At 38.4% G+C, this 16,673-nt stretch overlaps 1 protein-coding gene across 35 annotated transcripts in view; it reads left to right on the forward strand.

The window, feature by feature from the left end:
* RIMS1 (regulating synaptic membrane exocytosis 1) overlaps positions 1–16,673 on the forward strand; it is a 467,002-nt gene that overhangs the window by 330,438 nt on the left and 119,891 nt on the right. For 20 of the 35 annotated variants that reach the window (XM_082404982.1, XM_082404992.1, XM_082405014.1 and 17 more), the window contains one exon: positions 532–621. The exons of 9 other annotated variants lie outside the window; for them this stretch is intronic. In XM_082404982.1, coding sequence (XP_082261108.1) covers positions 532–621 — 90 coding nt within the window. Of the gene's footprint in view, positions 1–531; positions 622–8,546; positions 8,631–16,673 lie in introns of all 35 variants that reach the window. 6 more of the 35 variants (XM_082404981.1, XM_082404983.1, XM_082404987.1 and 3 more) reach the window with 1 other exon arrangement.

A 16,673-nucleotide genomic window follows, 5' to 3' on the forward strand; every position in this document is an offset into this window, starting at 1 on the left:
ACATACTAAAACCAAACCCCTTCACCATGAATGCTTTCACTCGAGAGCACTGAGGTTTCCTGATGAGATTCTGGTTAGGTAAGGACGTTTGGACATCATACCGTCCACCTCCCCTGTCTAGTGTTTGAACCAAAATAGCTGAGTTGTAAAATTTTCCTCCTCTGCTGTCCTTCATTTTGTTTTGGTGTGGCATCTGTCGTTGGTAATGAAGTGTTAGGCATTTTGTTTCAGTGCTTTCTGTATCCAGTTTTTTCATAAGTAGGTGTGACTTAGCCTCATTTTTTTCAGTCTGAGACCCTTTTAAAAAAATTATGCAAAGCAATTCAAGCATAATCTTTGTTTAGTGTCATTTTCTAAACAAAACTGTGCACGGCCATCCTGTCAGCGCTCACACCCTTATGAACCGACTCGCAGTGATTCTGCACTTTGTGTAAAGGGGACAGGACTCGATGCTTTCCTCTCTAACTGGTCTTCCTCTCTCTGTTTTCTCTGTCTTTCTCCTCCACCCTGGATGCAATACACTGGCACTAGTGACCTGCAGCCCTCCCTTGACAGGGCGAGGAGTGCTAGTACCAACTGCTTGAGACCAGATGCTAGTTTGCATTCACCAGAACGAGAAAGGTATAAAGACTCTCTTAATTTCCTGTCATTTTGTACAGTCATTTTTTTCCCTATCACTTTGTTTTGTGTCACTGAGTCTCACAGCTTATTCATCCACGTTCACTTGCCGACTGTCTGCATTTCCCCTCCCTTTCCGTACACGCCTGTGTAGAGATGTGTGTATGTGGCGGAGCCAGAGGGAGCACATACACATATTTCCGTGAATGCTGTTGCAAATGGCGTGACGTGATTTGTAACTGCTGCTCGCTGCTGCTTTTCCCCTTTTGTTGCTGTTCAGTGGTTTTCTCTACACCTACTCAGGGAGCCTTCAGTACGCTGATGTGGTTGTGAGGGCCAGTGAGTTATCTGAAGGGGAAGATCACTTTCCTAGTACTTCCGCTGATAAATAGTATTTATGGGTTCAACTACAATCTTCCATAAACGCAAAACAAGAATCTTATTTAGATAGAATACTTCCCTTGTGCATCTATATTTGTTTTTTTTTTTTAAATCAACTTGCTCTTTGATATAGATCGTTTTGCCTTAAATTATATTTCAACAAAAAATAGTATGTTTATCATAGATTTCCTGATGCCTTACAAAAATAAAGGCACATTATATACACACATAACGTAATTTTGCTGAGCACTTTAAATTGACTGATTAATAAATAATTCTGACTTTAATTCAGTGATCATGTACTACGCTGTCTCCTAATTGTGAGCAGCTAATTTTTCCATTGTGGTGGAACTTTCTATCCCAGTAAACTTGGTTATAATTGATAGTCTTGGTTATAATTGTTATCTCTTTTCAATTAGAAGTTATTCACTGGAAATTTGCATACTACCTCTTGACAAATCCTGAAGAAAAATGTTTAGTTGTGTTAATGTAACCCACTTTTCCTCTTCTTCAGAGGCTGCTTAAAGCTTTCCTTTAGCAAACTTTCTAGTCTGATTCTACTCATTTATTTATGAGATATTTATTTCTGGAATTTAATGATTGGCACAGGTAGACATGTTCATTTTTTAGTGTCTTCATAAGATTCTACTAAAAAAATCTACTTTTTAATTTTGTATTCTTTTGTATTTGCAGAATTTGTAATAGAAAACAATGGAATCTAACTTTTTGTATTTCTTTACATTTGTAGAAGAAATTTTAGTTGAAATGGGCTCTTCTTTAGTTGAATGGGCTCTTCTAAAATCGCAATTGAAATTGTTTCATTATTCTCGTTTGTTGTCTATTACCCCCCAAAAATATATACAAGACTAGCAAGAAAAAATACTTTTATATTTTTTTACTTATTATTATTTCCTTATATGTTTCTGGTTAGTGTTAAAACAAGGATAGAATGAAGTCAGCGGAATCTTCTGACTACAACAATACCCTAACATCTTAAATATCATCTATATTGGTTCTGTCTAATAGAAATACAGTTTGAGCCACATGCATAATTTTAAATTTTCTGCTTGCCATATTAAAATATGAAATTAACTTTAATACGTTAGTATATATCTGAAATATTATCATTTTAACATATAATCAATTAAAAACTGTTAGGGAGATATTTTGCATTCCTTTTTTCGCAGTGCTCCTTGGCCCCTTGTGGCTACTACATTGGACAGTACAGTTTTATTCTGTTGCTGAAGCCTGTCGAGCACGTGTTTTCTTGTTGAGCTGAAGCCAGAGAATTTACAGATCCATGTATTGCTGAATTTCATCTCTGATAATACCCTTAGAACAGGCCAACCTGTAGACAAATAATCTGGCCGCGATTCTTTTACAGGTCATAGTGAAGTCTGAGTGCACTCACTTATGATACGTACTTTTGATAGAAGAAGAGAAAATATGATTGAAACCTACATTCACTCTGTCTATTGAATAAAAACGAAATTTCCCCTTGAAAAAAAATGAAAGGGGACTGGAATCAGTATTACTAATGTTCTTTAACTTATTGGGGTCAATTTGTTGTCAAGAAGAAAATAAAGTGAGATGAGTTCTCATCAGGAAATCTACAGATGCTGTAGGTGTGTCTTGGTGTGGAGGATGCCGTCCTTCTGGGCACAGACCTCTGAGCAACTTCGAAACGGGACAGAGCAGGACCAGCAGTGGGGGCTTTGTGCTCTTTGGAAGATGCACCTGTAAGTCCCTAGACAGGATGTGAGGAGAGTAGGAACTGGGGAAGCTTTGAGGGTTTTCCAGGTTACTTAGTTCTTGTGACTGACCAGAGAGCTGATCAATGCCTGACATATACCTAGTAGATAAGATATTATAGAAAAGTTGTTAAAGACATAACTTCATATTCTTGAGATGGTGACATATCAGTATTTCCACAGCCTTGTAACCTATCGAGGTCAAACAATTTGCTGATTCTAAACCATCTTGATGAACATGTGTATGCTGTTATACCTACTTAATGCCCTTTTCTGGAGTATCCTCACTAACTCTGAAAGCAAAGGAAGTTCTGTGTTAGTACAAAGGATGAAATTGTTAAAGCAGACTCAGTACCCCACACCACACTTCACTGATGATTCCAAGATAAAGAAGCACCAGGCACAGTTAGCATGTTGTTTTCCCGAAGGACCCCAAAACCATCAGGCCGACCTTTTCTTCCTTATGAGGATGGTTTGGCCCAGGTTAACAGATGAATTTTGAGACAGGCACGTGGAGACACTGTTTGTAAAGGAAGTAATTTCTGTGTTTGAGCATCTCCATTATATAATATATTCTGTTGATTACACAACTAGCAAAAATACGTAGGGGTTACCCCGTTGCCCCATCCAGTCGTGACCCATAAGTCAGGAAATTTGGAGTTCGTTTATAGTGAAAGATCTAGAAAGACTAGTTGTATCCTGCTGAAGACGTTGAATAGATAAGGGCTCTCTTTTATCTTTTCTCTAGCAAATACCACTGCATGCTTACAAGGAGGTCTGGTCAAGGTCACTGTACTTTCCTTCATCTGTGTCAAGGTCAGCTTGAGGTCATCGGTTCCCCCTTGTTCCCTGATCTGGAAGGAGTGAGTTACAGGCCTGCTGTTAACCTTTCCTTTCCCAGGTTTTACAACAGAATGTTGCTTACGTGTTCAGAAACACTGATTTCTAGAGCCACTGGAGAATGATTCCTTTCCTCGGATGTTTTATCTTCTTCCTTGACCTCTTCCAGAAATCTAACCTCTCCTGTCTTCAGCATCCTCTACAAATTCCCTAACACCTCTGTGCTAAGACAGTCTCCTTTACAGGCTGCTTTTCCTCCCTGTCTCCCCCTCAGCTTTCCTCTTTTGCCCCGCCCATCCCATCCTTGAAATTATATGTCTGTCAATCAAAAGTTTCCACACTGGGACGTCCCTGGTCACGCAGTGGTTAAGAATCCGCCTGCCAATGCAGGGGACACGGGTTCGAGCCCTGGTCCGGGAAGATCCCACATGATGCAGAACAACTAAGCCCGTGCACCACAACTACTGAGCCCTTGAGCCACAACTACTGAGCCCACGTGCCACAACTGCTGAGCCCGCATGCCATAACTACTGAAGCCCACGCACCTAGAGCCCGTGCTCCGCAACAAGAGAAGCCACCGCAGTGAGAAGCCCACGCACCACAACGAAGAGTAGCCCCCGCTCGACACAACTAGAGAAAGCCCGCGTGCAGCAAGGAAGACCTAACGCAGCCAAAAATAAATAAACTTAAAAAAAAAGTTTCCACACTAATACATATAAAGACAACACTCCACTGTAACTGGTCATGCCAGACCCTCCCCTGCAAACCAGGCCTAAATTTCTCGGTGGTTGGTAGGCCCTGTGTGCATCAAAAGTCTAAATCAAATGCACTGTCTCCCTCACATCCTCTGCCAGCAAAATGCTTTCTCTTCAGAAATGTCCCTCTACTTTGGCAGCTTTGACATATAACCATCCACATAATCTGGAAATACTTCTCCTGCTCCTTCGTCTCATTTGATGAGACAAGAAGTCCTATCGGTTCTCCTTCGAGAATCTCCAAAACAGATCCCCCCCCCCTTCATTATACTATAGCCCATCCCCACTTCCGGTGCCATTCTTGCCCCGTTAATTTCTCATAAGCTCTATTAATCGTTCTGTTAGTTTTTGTCTCAAGTCTTTTTCCCATTAAAATTGAAATACCCTTTTTCCTTTGTTGTCTGCCTAAAAATTCTCCTCATTCTTCAAAACAGGAGGTCAAATAACCATTTCGTCTATAAAACTTCTCTTAACCTGTCCCTCACATGCTTGCCTTTCCTTGCCAGGCAGAATTATTAACTCTCTTTTCTGGGCCCGTGTAGTATTACATACGTTCTATTTCACTTAGTCATGCTGCTTCTTCCCCTAGATTGCACTCCTGGAGGTCAGGGATCATATTTGGCCTTGCCATCTCTTGCGATAGCATTATTATATTTTACTTAGTAAATGTTCCATCTGGGGCTTTGGGGGAACTTAAAAAACACCCCCTATTTTCTGCTCCCAAATCTGTGTCCAGTTGTGAGCTAGACCCAAGAACTGCAAGGTGGGAGATCTAATGATCACCATAAATACAGTGACCAAGTTCAGGAGCTGGACTTCAGGTTGTAAGCTTGCTGGTGACGCACCGACAGGCTGCCACGCTTTCTGAACCACGAGAGGCTTCTGCCTTCGGAAGGCTGTTGTGCGGGTGTATTTGCTGTGGTGTTTGCTGTTTGCAGGCAGACTGATTCGGAAGGAGGAATCCAGAGAGGGCTAAAAGTCATCAGTGCTTGATTCTTTAACACAAAGTCCCCCTCCTCCCTCCTTGGGGTGGAGAGAGGCCCGAAGTAGGACTTGAAGGAATTTCCCTCCACATGGAAACACGAGGCCTAAGAGAAAGGAAGTCCCTACCTAAAACTTAACAACTGTAACTCGAATTGAAATAAATAAACTTTGTTCCAAAGTATAAGCACCTATATTAATTTTCATTTAAAACAGGATTGGGGAAAATGTTTCAAAGGACTAAATGAATAATGGGAAGAGACAATAAAAATACGTACTGTATAATCAGATCTCTAGTCTGTTCAGGTTTGGTGTCTGATATGACAGAACTTCACAGATATTTTTTGTGTGTGCTATTTAGGGAATGAATGATTTACATTTCCATATAGTCTCTCTTTTAGATAGTTAAGCTGCTTAGCCGTGCTCTGCCAGGACATATGCACCACTGAAAGATGTGTAAATATGCAAGCATACATACGAATGACACATTTAAACACACGCACTTTTGTTGTAAGGTATATCCTTGCTGGGGGAAGAGCCCCAGTGTAAGAACCATTTCATTGCTGAGGACTGTCAGTTCTATGTCCTTGTATCTCCTCGGTGGGTCCCCTTACCGCTGTTGATTTCTTAGTTAAGTTTCTTATAATTTCTTACCAGTATTACCCCCAAACCTCAAATCTTATCCTCTTATTATTTACTTAAATATTTGCAAATATTTATTCATTACTTATTCTGTGCTGGGTGTAGTTGATGTAACTGCCCAAACAAAGCAAAACAAGACACTGTAGCCCCTTATTTGGGGAGACCCCAGCCTGTTCCTTCAGTTCCACAGCCACCAGAGTGACCCTTGCCCTCCTATTCTGAGCACAGAGAAAAGGATGGGCTCCTAACAAATAGATGTTCCTGAATCAATGAGTTTAGAATACCTGAGATTAAAGCACTAATAATGCAACTAAGGTAACCTGCAGGCAAGACAGTTGGGAAGAAAAATCAAGAAGGGGCTGTTTTAGTTCAGTTTCGTGATTAATGACCCCAGTGTAGCCTGCCATGTTCGCTTCTAGCGTGAAAACGGACGTGGAAGGTGTGTGTTTTGCTCAATAATAAGGGAATAAAGATTCTAATTTTGGTCCTTCTGTGTGATAGGAGAAACAGAGAAAGAAGTTGGACACGTTTTAAAAACATATAAAACGTTAGTATATTTCAAGCTCACAAATGCATGATATTAAAGCTTACGTAATGTCTGTTCTTTGGACAAAAATTGGGTATAAGTTGATCCTACTCTCATCATATCCAAGATATGAGGGTAAAGCAAACATTTATGTTATTGGGACTACATATCAGCCTATTCAGAAGGACTTTGAGTGCACAGGTATACATGTATGATGCTGGATATTTCTAGAAGTTTACCTGTTAACAGCCTGCATTCACAATGCCTTGTTTCTAAACGTACACCTCTCTCTTTCATGGCTTTCACTGCATGTTTCATAATTATAGCATTTTTCTTTACTTTTTGTGTTTAAATAAACACAAGGACTGGAATTTTGCCTCAAGAAGCAAGGTTATTCATAATCTTGTCAAGTGAATATTACTTATTCTTTCAAAAATGTTTAAAGAAAAACATACTGACTCTATATTTGTATTTTTAAAGAACACCTTAAGTTTTCTCATGACTGAGTACAATTTCATGTGGAAAACACTAGCTATAATTGTTTTCAACTATTTTAGAAATGTTTTTCTTTATTGTGTCTGCAGAACAAAAGCCAGTAAAGTGCAAAGATACATTTTCAAGCATTCCGATCGGACTGACCAACTATATAATCATTTCAAATAATTCAATAATTTGAAATGAATGCAAATTTGTTTTTAATTTCACAAACACATAACACATTCCAGAGGACATGCCACACAGTTTTCTCTTCTGCCCAAATTCTGCTTTCAAGTATCTTTATTTGCTTCACGGCTTCCTCAGAGCCCTCCTTCAATCCATCCAAGGCTGAGTGATGACAGACAGGGTTCCCAAGGGCTTTTAGAGAAGAACACCTGCTGAAGAAAGGTATCCTGGTCACATGTTGATAGCCCTCTGCTGCATTTGTCCAGATTGTCTAATAAATCCACGAAGCCAAGTTAACAGCAAAAATAGATGGCTTTTAAAAACATGTTGCGACTGGTCTTCTTTGGATTATTATAAAATCGTATAGTTAGACGAGTCTTAAACCCCATTCAGTGATCCCTTGTTGCATATGAAGAAGCCAATACACAGAGAAATTATCCTGCTTAAAATGTTCATATCTAATATATTAAAATTTCCAAATTTGGGCTGTCCAGTCCCTTACTGCCTCTTTTCAGTATTTGCCCGGCTGTCTGTAATTTGTGGTTATGCAGAGACAGAATCTCAAGATAGTTTAACAAAAGAATGAACCAAGTTTCAAACTTTTATTTACTTGTTAATCATAAAAACAGTATTCTTGTAAATGCTGAAATAAGAAAACAACTGTTTACCCCATGGAGAGATACCTTTGCAAGTAAAGATTAGCAAGATTTTTTGAAGGTAATGCTATTTTACCATGGCATTTATCTGTATTTCCCACTTTTATCCATCAGTGGTTTTTGCTCACAATTTTTTCATTTCAGTTACTAACCCTGCAGTTTTCCCCCAGAAAACTTGTTAGGACTTCACTGGTAGTATTTCCATGAATTATTTCTTCATGTTATTGTTTCCACACTAGAGAGTTTTATTTCTTCCACTTAAACTATGCTTCTGCTTTGTATTAAATTCACACACCTCATCTTTGCCACTTTATCCAGTCATTTCAAGACCTAGTATCAAATAAGCATTGGTGGCTTCTGAAATCTATTTTATTCAGACATCTGCCTGATGCTTAAGGATGCATCTTTGTAAAGTTATATATATGTATTTATGTGTACATATAGTTTTGCAGACACACACCACATTTAAAGGAACAAAATTACACAGGAGAATTCAAACATCTTCCCAAAAAAGTTGTTTCTCTATTCACATGTAAGGCTACAAGTTTTATTTTCTTACAATATTGTCCTTTATCTTTCCAAGGCCTGCAAAAATAAAGAGTAAATTATGGAGCAAAGAATCTACACTTTGACTTTTTGGGGTGCTTTTCCAGTTCTCTTGTTCCATATATTCTTTTATTTTAGGAGTTACTAAATGTCTTGTTTTTTCCTGTCTTGTTCATTGGGCAAACAGGGGTAGATGGTCCCCCTCTCTAGATAGGAGACGGCCTCCTAGCCCCAGGATTCAAATCCAGCATGCATCTCCGGAGAATGACAGGTACTAGTCACTTCCTCCCCACAGACAAGTGGCTTCCAGAGGCTGGCAGGCCACCAAGTGGAGGGTAGCCAAGAGCCATGTGGTCATGATGCCTACCTTTTAGGGGCCAGAGCGCAAGAGGTGGTGATTCCAAAACTAAATGCATCCACCTCTGATAAAGCACCTTAGAATGTTTCCTGAAGTGAAGGTAGCATGCACAGGGCATGGTTTAAACACAATAAAGTCGGGTCCAGTGGGAGAGTTCTCTCTTAATGAGCATTTGTCTTAGGGTTTCGATTTTCTAGAAACGTATTTAACTATTGATTTTGTCTACGCTTGACTACATTAAAATTCTCAGGTGCTTTAAAATGTATGAAAATCTATCACAGAGCCTATTCTTTTGTTATACTGGTTGGTGATCTGATCTTCATCGTCTTGTTCTGTTAATAATGAAGTTTAGGCTTTGGGGCATATTCCCTGATTTAAGACAGAATACCTGGTTCTTATCTATTTTATGAATATTGTGTTTTTAAGCCAAATATTGTCCAGGGCTAGGGTCAGTCAACAAGGTAGGTTTTTAAAAATAGCATCAGTGCTTTGACTCTACTTCATGCTGTGATGTCACAAGTGCCACAAGTGCCATTGCTTTGTTTTCCTTCTTGGGCGTTGTTCACGCAGTCCTCCTCTTTTGTGATGGCCGTTATACGTAGGCCATGTCGTTTCCCAACTGGCTACAAAAGGTTATGGGAGTTTTGGCTGCTTCTCTTCTGGTGAAGCAGAAATTCAGTCAACACATGGGTGACATTTTATTCAGTATATTTCAATTTGAAAGAAAAACTAAACGCCGTCACTCAGAAAAGATTAATAAGTCATCTTACAAATGTTGGACCCCAAGGTGGTATTTTATGGAGACTTTTTGAATATTTTATTATGCTTTAATCTTTAAGACCTTTACCTCTTAATATGACTTACGTATTTGGAATTTAAATCTAGTTCCTTCTACTGCTAACTGATTTCTAGGATAGAATTTATGGGACTAGAAAAATTAGTAAAATCTCCAATCTAAAAATTATTATAAACTTAAAGTCTTTTCAAATAAGAATATAAAATAATAGTATAAATAAAATTTTAAAATGTGCATCCACATTGCTACTCATTCATTCAGCAAAAATTTTTTGTGCATTTACTGTGTGCACTATTCTAATGGCTAGAGTCACAACAGTGTTTAAGAAATGCAGTGTCATGGCCGTCAAGGAACTTAGAATTTCCTCTTATAAAAGACCATTCTGGATTTCATCTTATGTAATGATTGCTAGAGTATAAGACGATTAAGTATGATGGTCTCTGTAGTGAATATAAATGTAAGTTTATCTGGGTTTAGGATAAGCAACATGGAAATCCAAATAATAGTTTTAGCTCTTACATACGTGAGATGAAGATTAGTTGAAGATTAGTTGTCTTTTAATAACATGTGAATTATGTTATTTGATTTCATAGATTTTATATATAATTTTAAAGGTAGATTTTAGAAGCAGAAATAGTCCTTTTAGATAAGATTATTAAAGGAAACTCTTCCTAATACATAATTCTGAACATACATTTTACTTTTTATTATGATTTATTTATAAGTAAATTCTGTGTTCAACGAAAGGAAATACATTTTAAATGGCTTGATACTATGATTTATTACTGTTGGGAACAGAATGTTATTTACAGTAAGTTTTTATTATTAAAATATATGAGTAATAAGTGCCCATAAAAATGAGAGAGAAATTACTGCATCAGCTGATGCTAAATTCATAGGTAACCGTGGCAACCGCTCAGGAACACAACACTTGCATTTCACCTCCTATTAGCTTTATTTACTCATTCAGAAGTTTCTGCCAATTCACAAATGAGGTGAACATGGTATCAGATTTGGAGACAGTGAATGTTCGTAAGAATTTTGCCATCAGGTGACTTTTGCCCTAGGTCACTGGTTGCTAAAAAAAAATATTCTAACATCAGTGACAATTTATATAATCACCTTTGGATGTCCGGTATCAAGGCATATTTGATTATTTTGAAACTACATAGTAATACAATAAGTAAATATTTGCTTAAGAGAGCTCTCTAGTAAGTTGGAAAGCATTGAGTTGCCGTCTTTTTTCACACAGTGAGTGTGTTCACACACAGACACAATTTTTAATGTACCATTTCTCCATTATTTAATTTCAACAGTACGAAATCTTGATGTCATCTCAAGTGGTACAATAGCTTTATTTGGAATTAACATGGAAGCATGTTTCTCTAGATGGAGGAATTTTCCTAGAAGTTGTAAGATTTTGTAAAACAACGAGGAGGAAAAAATACCTAAGTTTGTAACCCCAGGGAATGTTTGTGACTTTAAAATTCTAGTGAAAATTTTCTGGCAAAATTTTAAAAATACTGAAAATTTTAAGAATCATCACTCCAATAACAAAGTATTTCTTTGTAAATGGCATTATTTTAATTTATAAATAGTAACTTTTATGAACCTGTGTGCACCTAACTCTGTTATGAATCTTAGTAAAATTGAGAGTTACTTGTGGCTTCAAATTAACCAAAATTTGTGAGTGGCAAGTTAGAAAAACTATTTTAATGGACCCCTGAAGCATTGAGGTTCTGAGTTTAGTGCTCACAATTGAATGAATAATCCTTACGTGTGAAAGGCAAGCATAAATTACTGTTATTATTAATATTATTATCATCATCTAATTCAATTTTTTGGTAAATATTTTTTCAAGAAAACACAACATATTCTTTTTAAATTAAAAAAAAATGTTTTGATAGTGACCATTCTAATAAATGTGAGGTGATAGTTCTTACTTGGTACATTTTGAGATGCATGTTAGTACTTCATTGGCTTGAAGTTACTGACTCCATTGTTTTGATTAAGAATGCTTTTGCATCAGTGTACATGATACTTTTAAGGAGGCAATTTATTGATGTGACTTAAATAAAATGGAAAATATTTGATAAAATAACGTTATTTTCCAGCAGTTTAAATTAAAGTATCCCACTGTGTTTAAAATTAATTCCTGAATTATTCTGCTAATCTAGTTCTAATTTCTTTTGCAACTTGGAAGCAGCTACTTGCCTGTAGGAATCTTTATCCTTAAATATCAAGTGGTTTCATTTTATTCAAAGTGGATGAATCTTCTTTCTCCATTGAAAATATTTATGAGATAAAGAAATTACCCACTTTTTCACTTCCAGAATTCATGATACTTGCCATGTAGATGCAGAGTTAATGTAGAACCACCTATAAATTCAGTGCATCACTAATCATTTTTGTTTACTTTATCACATCCTTTATCATCTGTGCTTTTCAAAGATGTTCTTTATTTAAATGAATGAAATGTACCCATGTACTGAAATACTTAGTGAGTCTATTTAATGGCTATAGTCATATACATAAATATCAATAATAAACAAAAGGGTAAATATATCTTAATTGTATGCATCCATATTCACCGTATGTGAACATTTCTTATTTAGGTAGATTCTGTTTAAATTTAATTTTTTCCTTCCCAAAATTATGAGGAAACAAGATGATGGAGATTTGCATTTCACATTAAGCCATCTGGATAGGCAACCAAAATATAGACAGAAATACTCTTATGATATCAGTGTTAATTATAATTAAAACATTACGTGGTGGAATTTATTACATTTTCCCCAAAGCAGACTATATTTTCATTTTATTAGCATGTTAATTTTCCACTTTAATAGAATTGTAGTATCTTCAGAAAAGTTTTATTTATCAGTGTCTTCAGGGAGTTGCTCTAACTGAATTTAGTTATAGATGAGGAAAGGAAAGTGACCCAGAAACAGATTTTAACAATTGCCTTTCTTTTCATTAGTACATTTCATGAATCTTCACACTTAATCTAATAGAGAATGATAATTAAAAATGGAACTTCCAGAAAATTAGACTTAATTAGGAATACCCTCACTTTTTGATTATTACTCTTGCTTCCGTTTAATAATACAATAATTATTGTTATACCTGACATTTGAATATACCTTTATAGCTTTTAAGGACCTTAATTTGTGCCCTGTGAACTGGGGGGCCTCAGGCCAAAATCATACAACTGTAAGTTGTGAAATAAACAACTCAGGATCTCTGATTCTTGCACATCTACACCAAAGAAACATTCTTTACGTGTAATAAAATAATGATAAAAAATTTTGATTCAACAGCACACATGTTAAAACCCCAAATAACTAAGACATGATGGAGATGCTGTCACTGTTTTGTTTGCTTTTGTCTAAGGACCCCTCCAACAAACATCGTCATTCGGAGTCACTCGATGGCAGAGGGGGCGGGAACCTAGGGCCATGGGCCACGACGGTGCCTCACCAACTGACTAAGGCCCGTATTCCCCTGGACAAGTCACTTAACCTTCCTGGGACTCATCTGTAGATTTAGGTGGTTGTAGAGGGACTAGCTGAATTCTGATGGCCCTCAAGACTCTAAAACTGAGTCCATGCTGCCTGGTGGCGTCATGATGAACACGTGTTGGGCCAGTAATGATGACTGACACCTCGTTACGCATAGGCAGCAACCAGAGGGCATTTCTTATTTATGGTATCTTAGGTTTTACCAAAGACCAGAAAACAATGCCAAGTTTTATGTCTAAATTTATTTGATTTGATGTAAGCTGAACTGTATAACCCCGATTAGGTTTTTATTTGACGTAACTTTTTAGACTCTCAAATTCCAGTAGAATACTCAAAATATTACTTTTTTAACCACCTAGGCAACATATGTTTATTGAGAAGCTACTATGTCCTGGGTTTTGATGTTACAGTAATAACCCAAACACAATTCCTGCCCATGAGGAACTTAGGAAAGAGTAGTGTAAGGCAGAAGGTAGTTCCTTTCAGTGTGATCCATTTTATGATCACATGATCAATAGTTTCAGGGAAATAGTACAAGAATATAAATTGATGGTTTTAACCTCTCTTGTTTACGTATCATAAGACCCTATTCCAAGAAAGAGCTGCGTTTAAAGCATACAATATATTCATAGCTATAACTTAGGATTTGGGGTAGAAAAGACAGTAGGATTTTCTATTTTCTTCTCTATTCTTGCTTTACACTGAATTATTACAATCAAGTGAATGTCATTTTAGCTCAACTTGAGGATTCTTTTAAGTGGTTAGAAGAATTATAAAGACATGTCCTTTGTAGAAATCTTTAGAAGAATCTTCAATAAAGTACGTTTCTGTGCCATTTGAAGAGAGAAAAAAAGGGCATCCGTAACGAGAGGGTTAAACACTAAAGCAAGAACAAAAGTTAGATGCATGAACCTCTGCATGAATATTTGTCATCCAGTTATGGGACATTGAGTTTGATACTCTTACAGATGAATAAGAGTCTTTATCTTCAAGAAACAAATATATATTATTATCATTTTAAATAATACTTTTATAGCATTGATCTCTTCCTATTTTAAGTAATGCTAAAAGCACTACAAATCCTTGTTCTATGTAATACTGCAAAAAACTACAAATACTACAATACAAATATTGAGTAATACTGAAATATTTAGAGTTAGCAAATCTGTAAGGTGATAGTATTATTATTGCCATTTTGCAGGTGGAAAAAACTGAGGCCCAGAGAGGTTAAGTAACTTCACTAAAATCATCCAGCTGGTCAGAAACAGAGTAGAGATCAAACCCAGTTTGGCTCTAGAGTCCGTGCTTTTAGCTACTATGATCCAGTGTCATTTATGCCACAGAGGCAACGCGTTCATGGACATTGAGATTATAGACTCTGAGAGCAAATGACTTAACCCCCTAAGCCTCAATCTCTTTATTCTTATAAAGGCTGAAAGCTTAGTACCTCCTTGTTGGATTGGTGAGCTTAGGTGAGATAATGCAGCAAGTTCTTAGTAAATATTAGACACCGTTAGTATCGTCATGGTTGTCATTATCACCATCACCAGGTACTGTGATGTTCAGCCTTGCATCCAAACCCATTACGTTTAGGGATGAGAAGCGGAAGAGATGAAAGTTTTATCGAAGAAATAAGATCTCGGTGGGGTCTAGACAGACTCATAGAAATTACTAGGGATAGGAGAAAAGCAGAGAAGTTCTAAAAGATTCTTGTCACCTTTCTGCTACAGGAAGGTAGAAAGTTGGTACAAAGGCCTGCAGGTGCTTCTAGTGCCTGCCCTCCACCCACGAACCCTTCTCTCTCAACACTTTCCTTCCTGGTCCACCTACCGTCGCCTGAACATTCCAGAGCATCTTCCGTCAAACTGCAATCCACACCTGTCCCCAGGCCCCCATCCATCCCCACATCTCTGAACCCCCTTTGCCCTGGTGGACTGTTCATCGTTGCTGTTATTAGCACTGATCCCCTTCTGACATGGTATACAATTTACTTGTTTGAGGGTTTTTTTGTTTCTGTTTCTGTCTTTGCTTATGGTTTGTCTTCTACCACTAGAACACGAATTGCTTGAAGGCAGAAATTTTGTCTGCTTTGTTCACAGACATATTCCAAGCAGCTAGAGCAGTGCCTGGCATATATACACACGCAACAGATATTTGTCAGTGAGTGAGTGAGCGGGTGAAAACCCTTCCTGACCGTGAGCTTCATGACTCGACCTTAAACTCTGGGTTCTCACTTGGCTCTCACTCTTCTGAGAGGGGACAAGGGACTCTGGCTCTCCGGGTCCCTGGGTGCTCCTGGGGCCAAGCATAAATTTCCCCAGATGATATAGGACGTTTAATTTCGAGCTCAGGTCCCAGGGTCTGCAGACCTTCTTCCTCTGCCTCTGCCACACACACCCCCGCCCCACCCCGAGCACCTCCCCTTTGCTCTGCACCTGCTCGCTTCCCTTTGCTTCAGGAGCTGCTTCTCTTCCCCACAAGCTCCGCGTTGAGTGCAGGCGAGTACTCAGGATCCCTCTGCTTCCCTGCACCCTGCGGTCCCCTCTCCCGACCACACGATCAACAAGGTAGCTAAAAGCTATGCCCTAGTGTCGGAGGGAGCACCTCCGTGCCCCAGCCTGTGCCTGGCACTGTGGTCTCTTCCCTCTGTGAACAAGGGTGCACCCAGAGGGCAGGCGTCAGAGTCAACCCCTGCACCCTCTTTGCTGGGCAACGTGTGACAGAAGCAGCTCCGGAGCCGGACTTAGCTTCTAGCCCCGGCTCTGCCACCGGCCATGTGGCCTGCCCCGAGCCTGTTTCCTCATCTGTGAGGTGGACCCCTTCCCAAAGGATCATCGTGACGATAATTAAGGTGGTGCCTCCCTCAGTCCTGGCCCACAGTTTTTTGGGGAATAGCCTGATATCCAACTAGTCAAGGGACATGGTAAGGAGAGATGCCCCTCCTCTGTCACATCCCTTTTGTCACCTCCTCAGAAGCGAGATGCCAGAGTCATGAAAGTCTCAAGAATACACAGCTGGAACCCGAATTCTAAACCCAGATTCTGAGTTTGAGGGCAAACTCGTGTGAGCCGAGCAAGTGGCAGCAGGGAGAGAAGAGGGGAGGGACGGGCGTCCCCAGAAGTGCCCGCGCCCTGTGAGGCGGACCCGGCACTTTGATGTTCATCCCTGTGCCTGGACCTATGCTGGATCTCAGAGCATCTGGCCTTAAGAAGTAAAAAGAGTAGAGACAAGAGACTAGATCTTAAAGTTTCTCATCACAAGAGAAGAAAATTTCTAGCTAGTGATGGTGGGTGTTGACTAGGCTTATTGTGATGGTCATTTTGTCATATTCACAAATATTGAATAATTAAGTCATACACCTGAAACTAATACGATGTTATATGTTAATAATATCTCCAAAAAAGACAGTTTTCTCCTTAACATTGTTGGATGGAAGGGATATCAGGAAATAAAAATAAGGATAAATTGTAGACAATCAATTATCAAAATAAACTATAATGTTTTTTATGGTTTCTCTGTTTTGTTTTAAATAAGTGAGTTTCTTGACCACAATATTTTTTTTATTTCTTTCAAATGTATTGTAGTCCAGACGCATTTTAGGTTCAATAGACATATGTAAGCTGCCTTGGGGAGATAAAC

Source organism: Balaenoptera borealis (assembly GCF_965194805.1).
Source record: "Balaenoptera borealis genome assembly, chromosome: 9".
In the NCBI taxonomy this organism is placed as follows: Eukaryota; Metazoa; Chordata; class Mammalia; order Artiodactyla; family Balaenopteridae; genus Balaenoptera; species Balaenoptera borealis.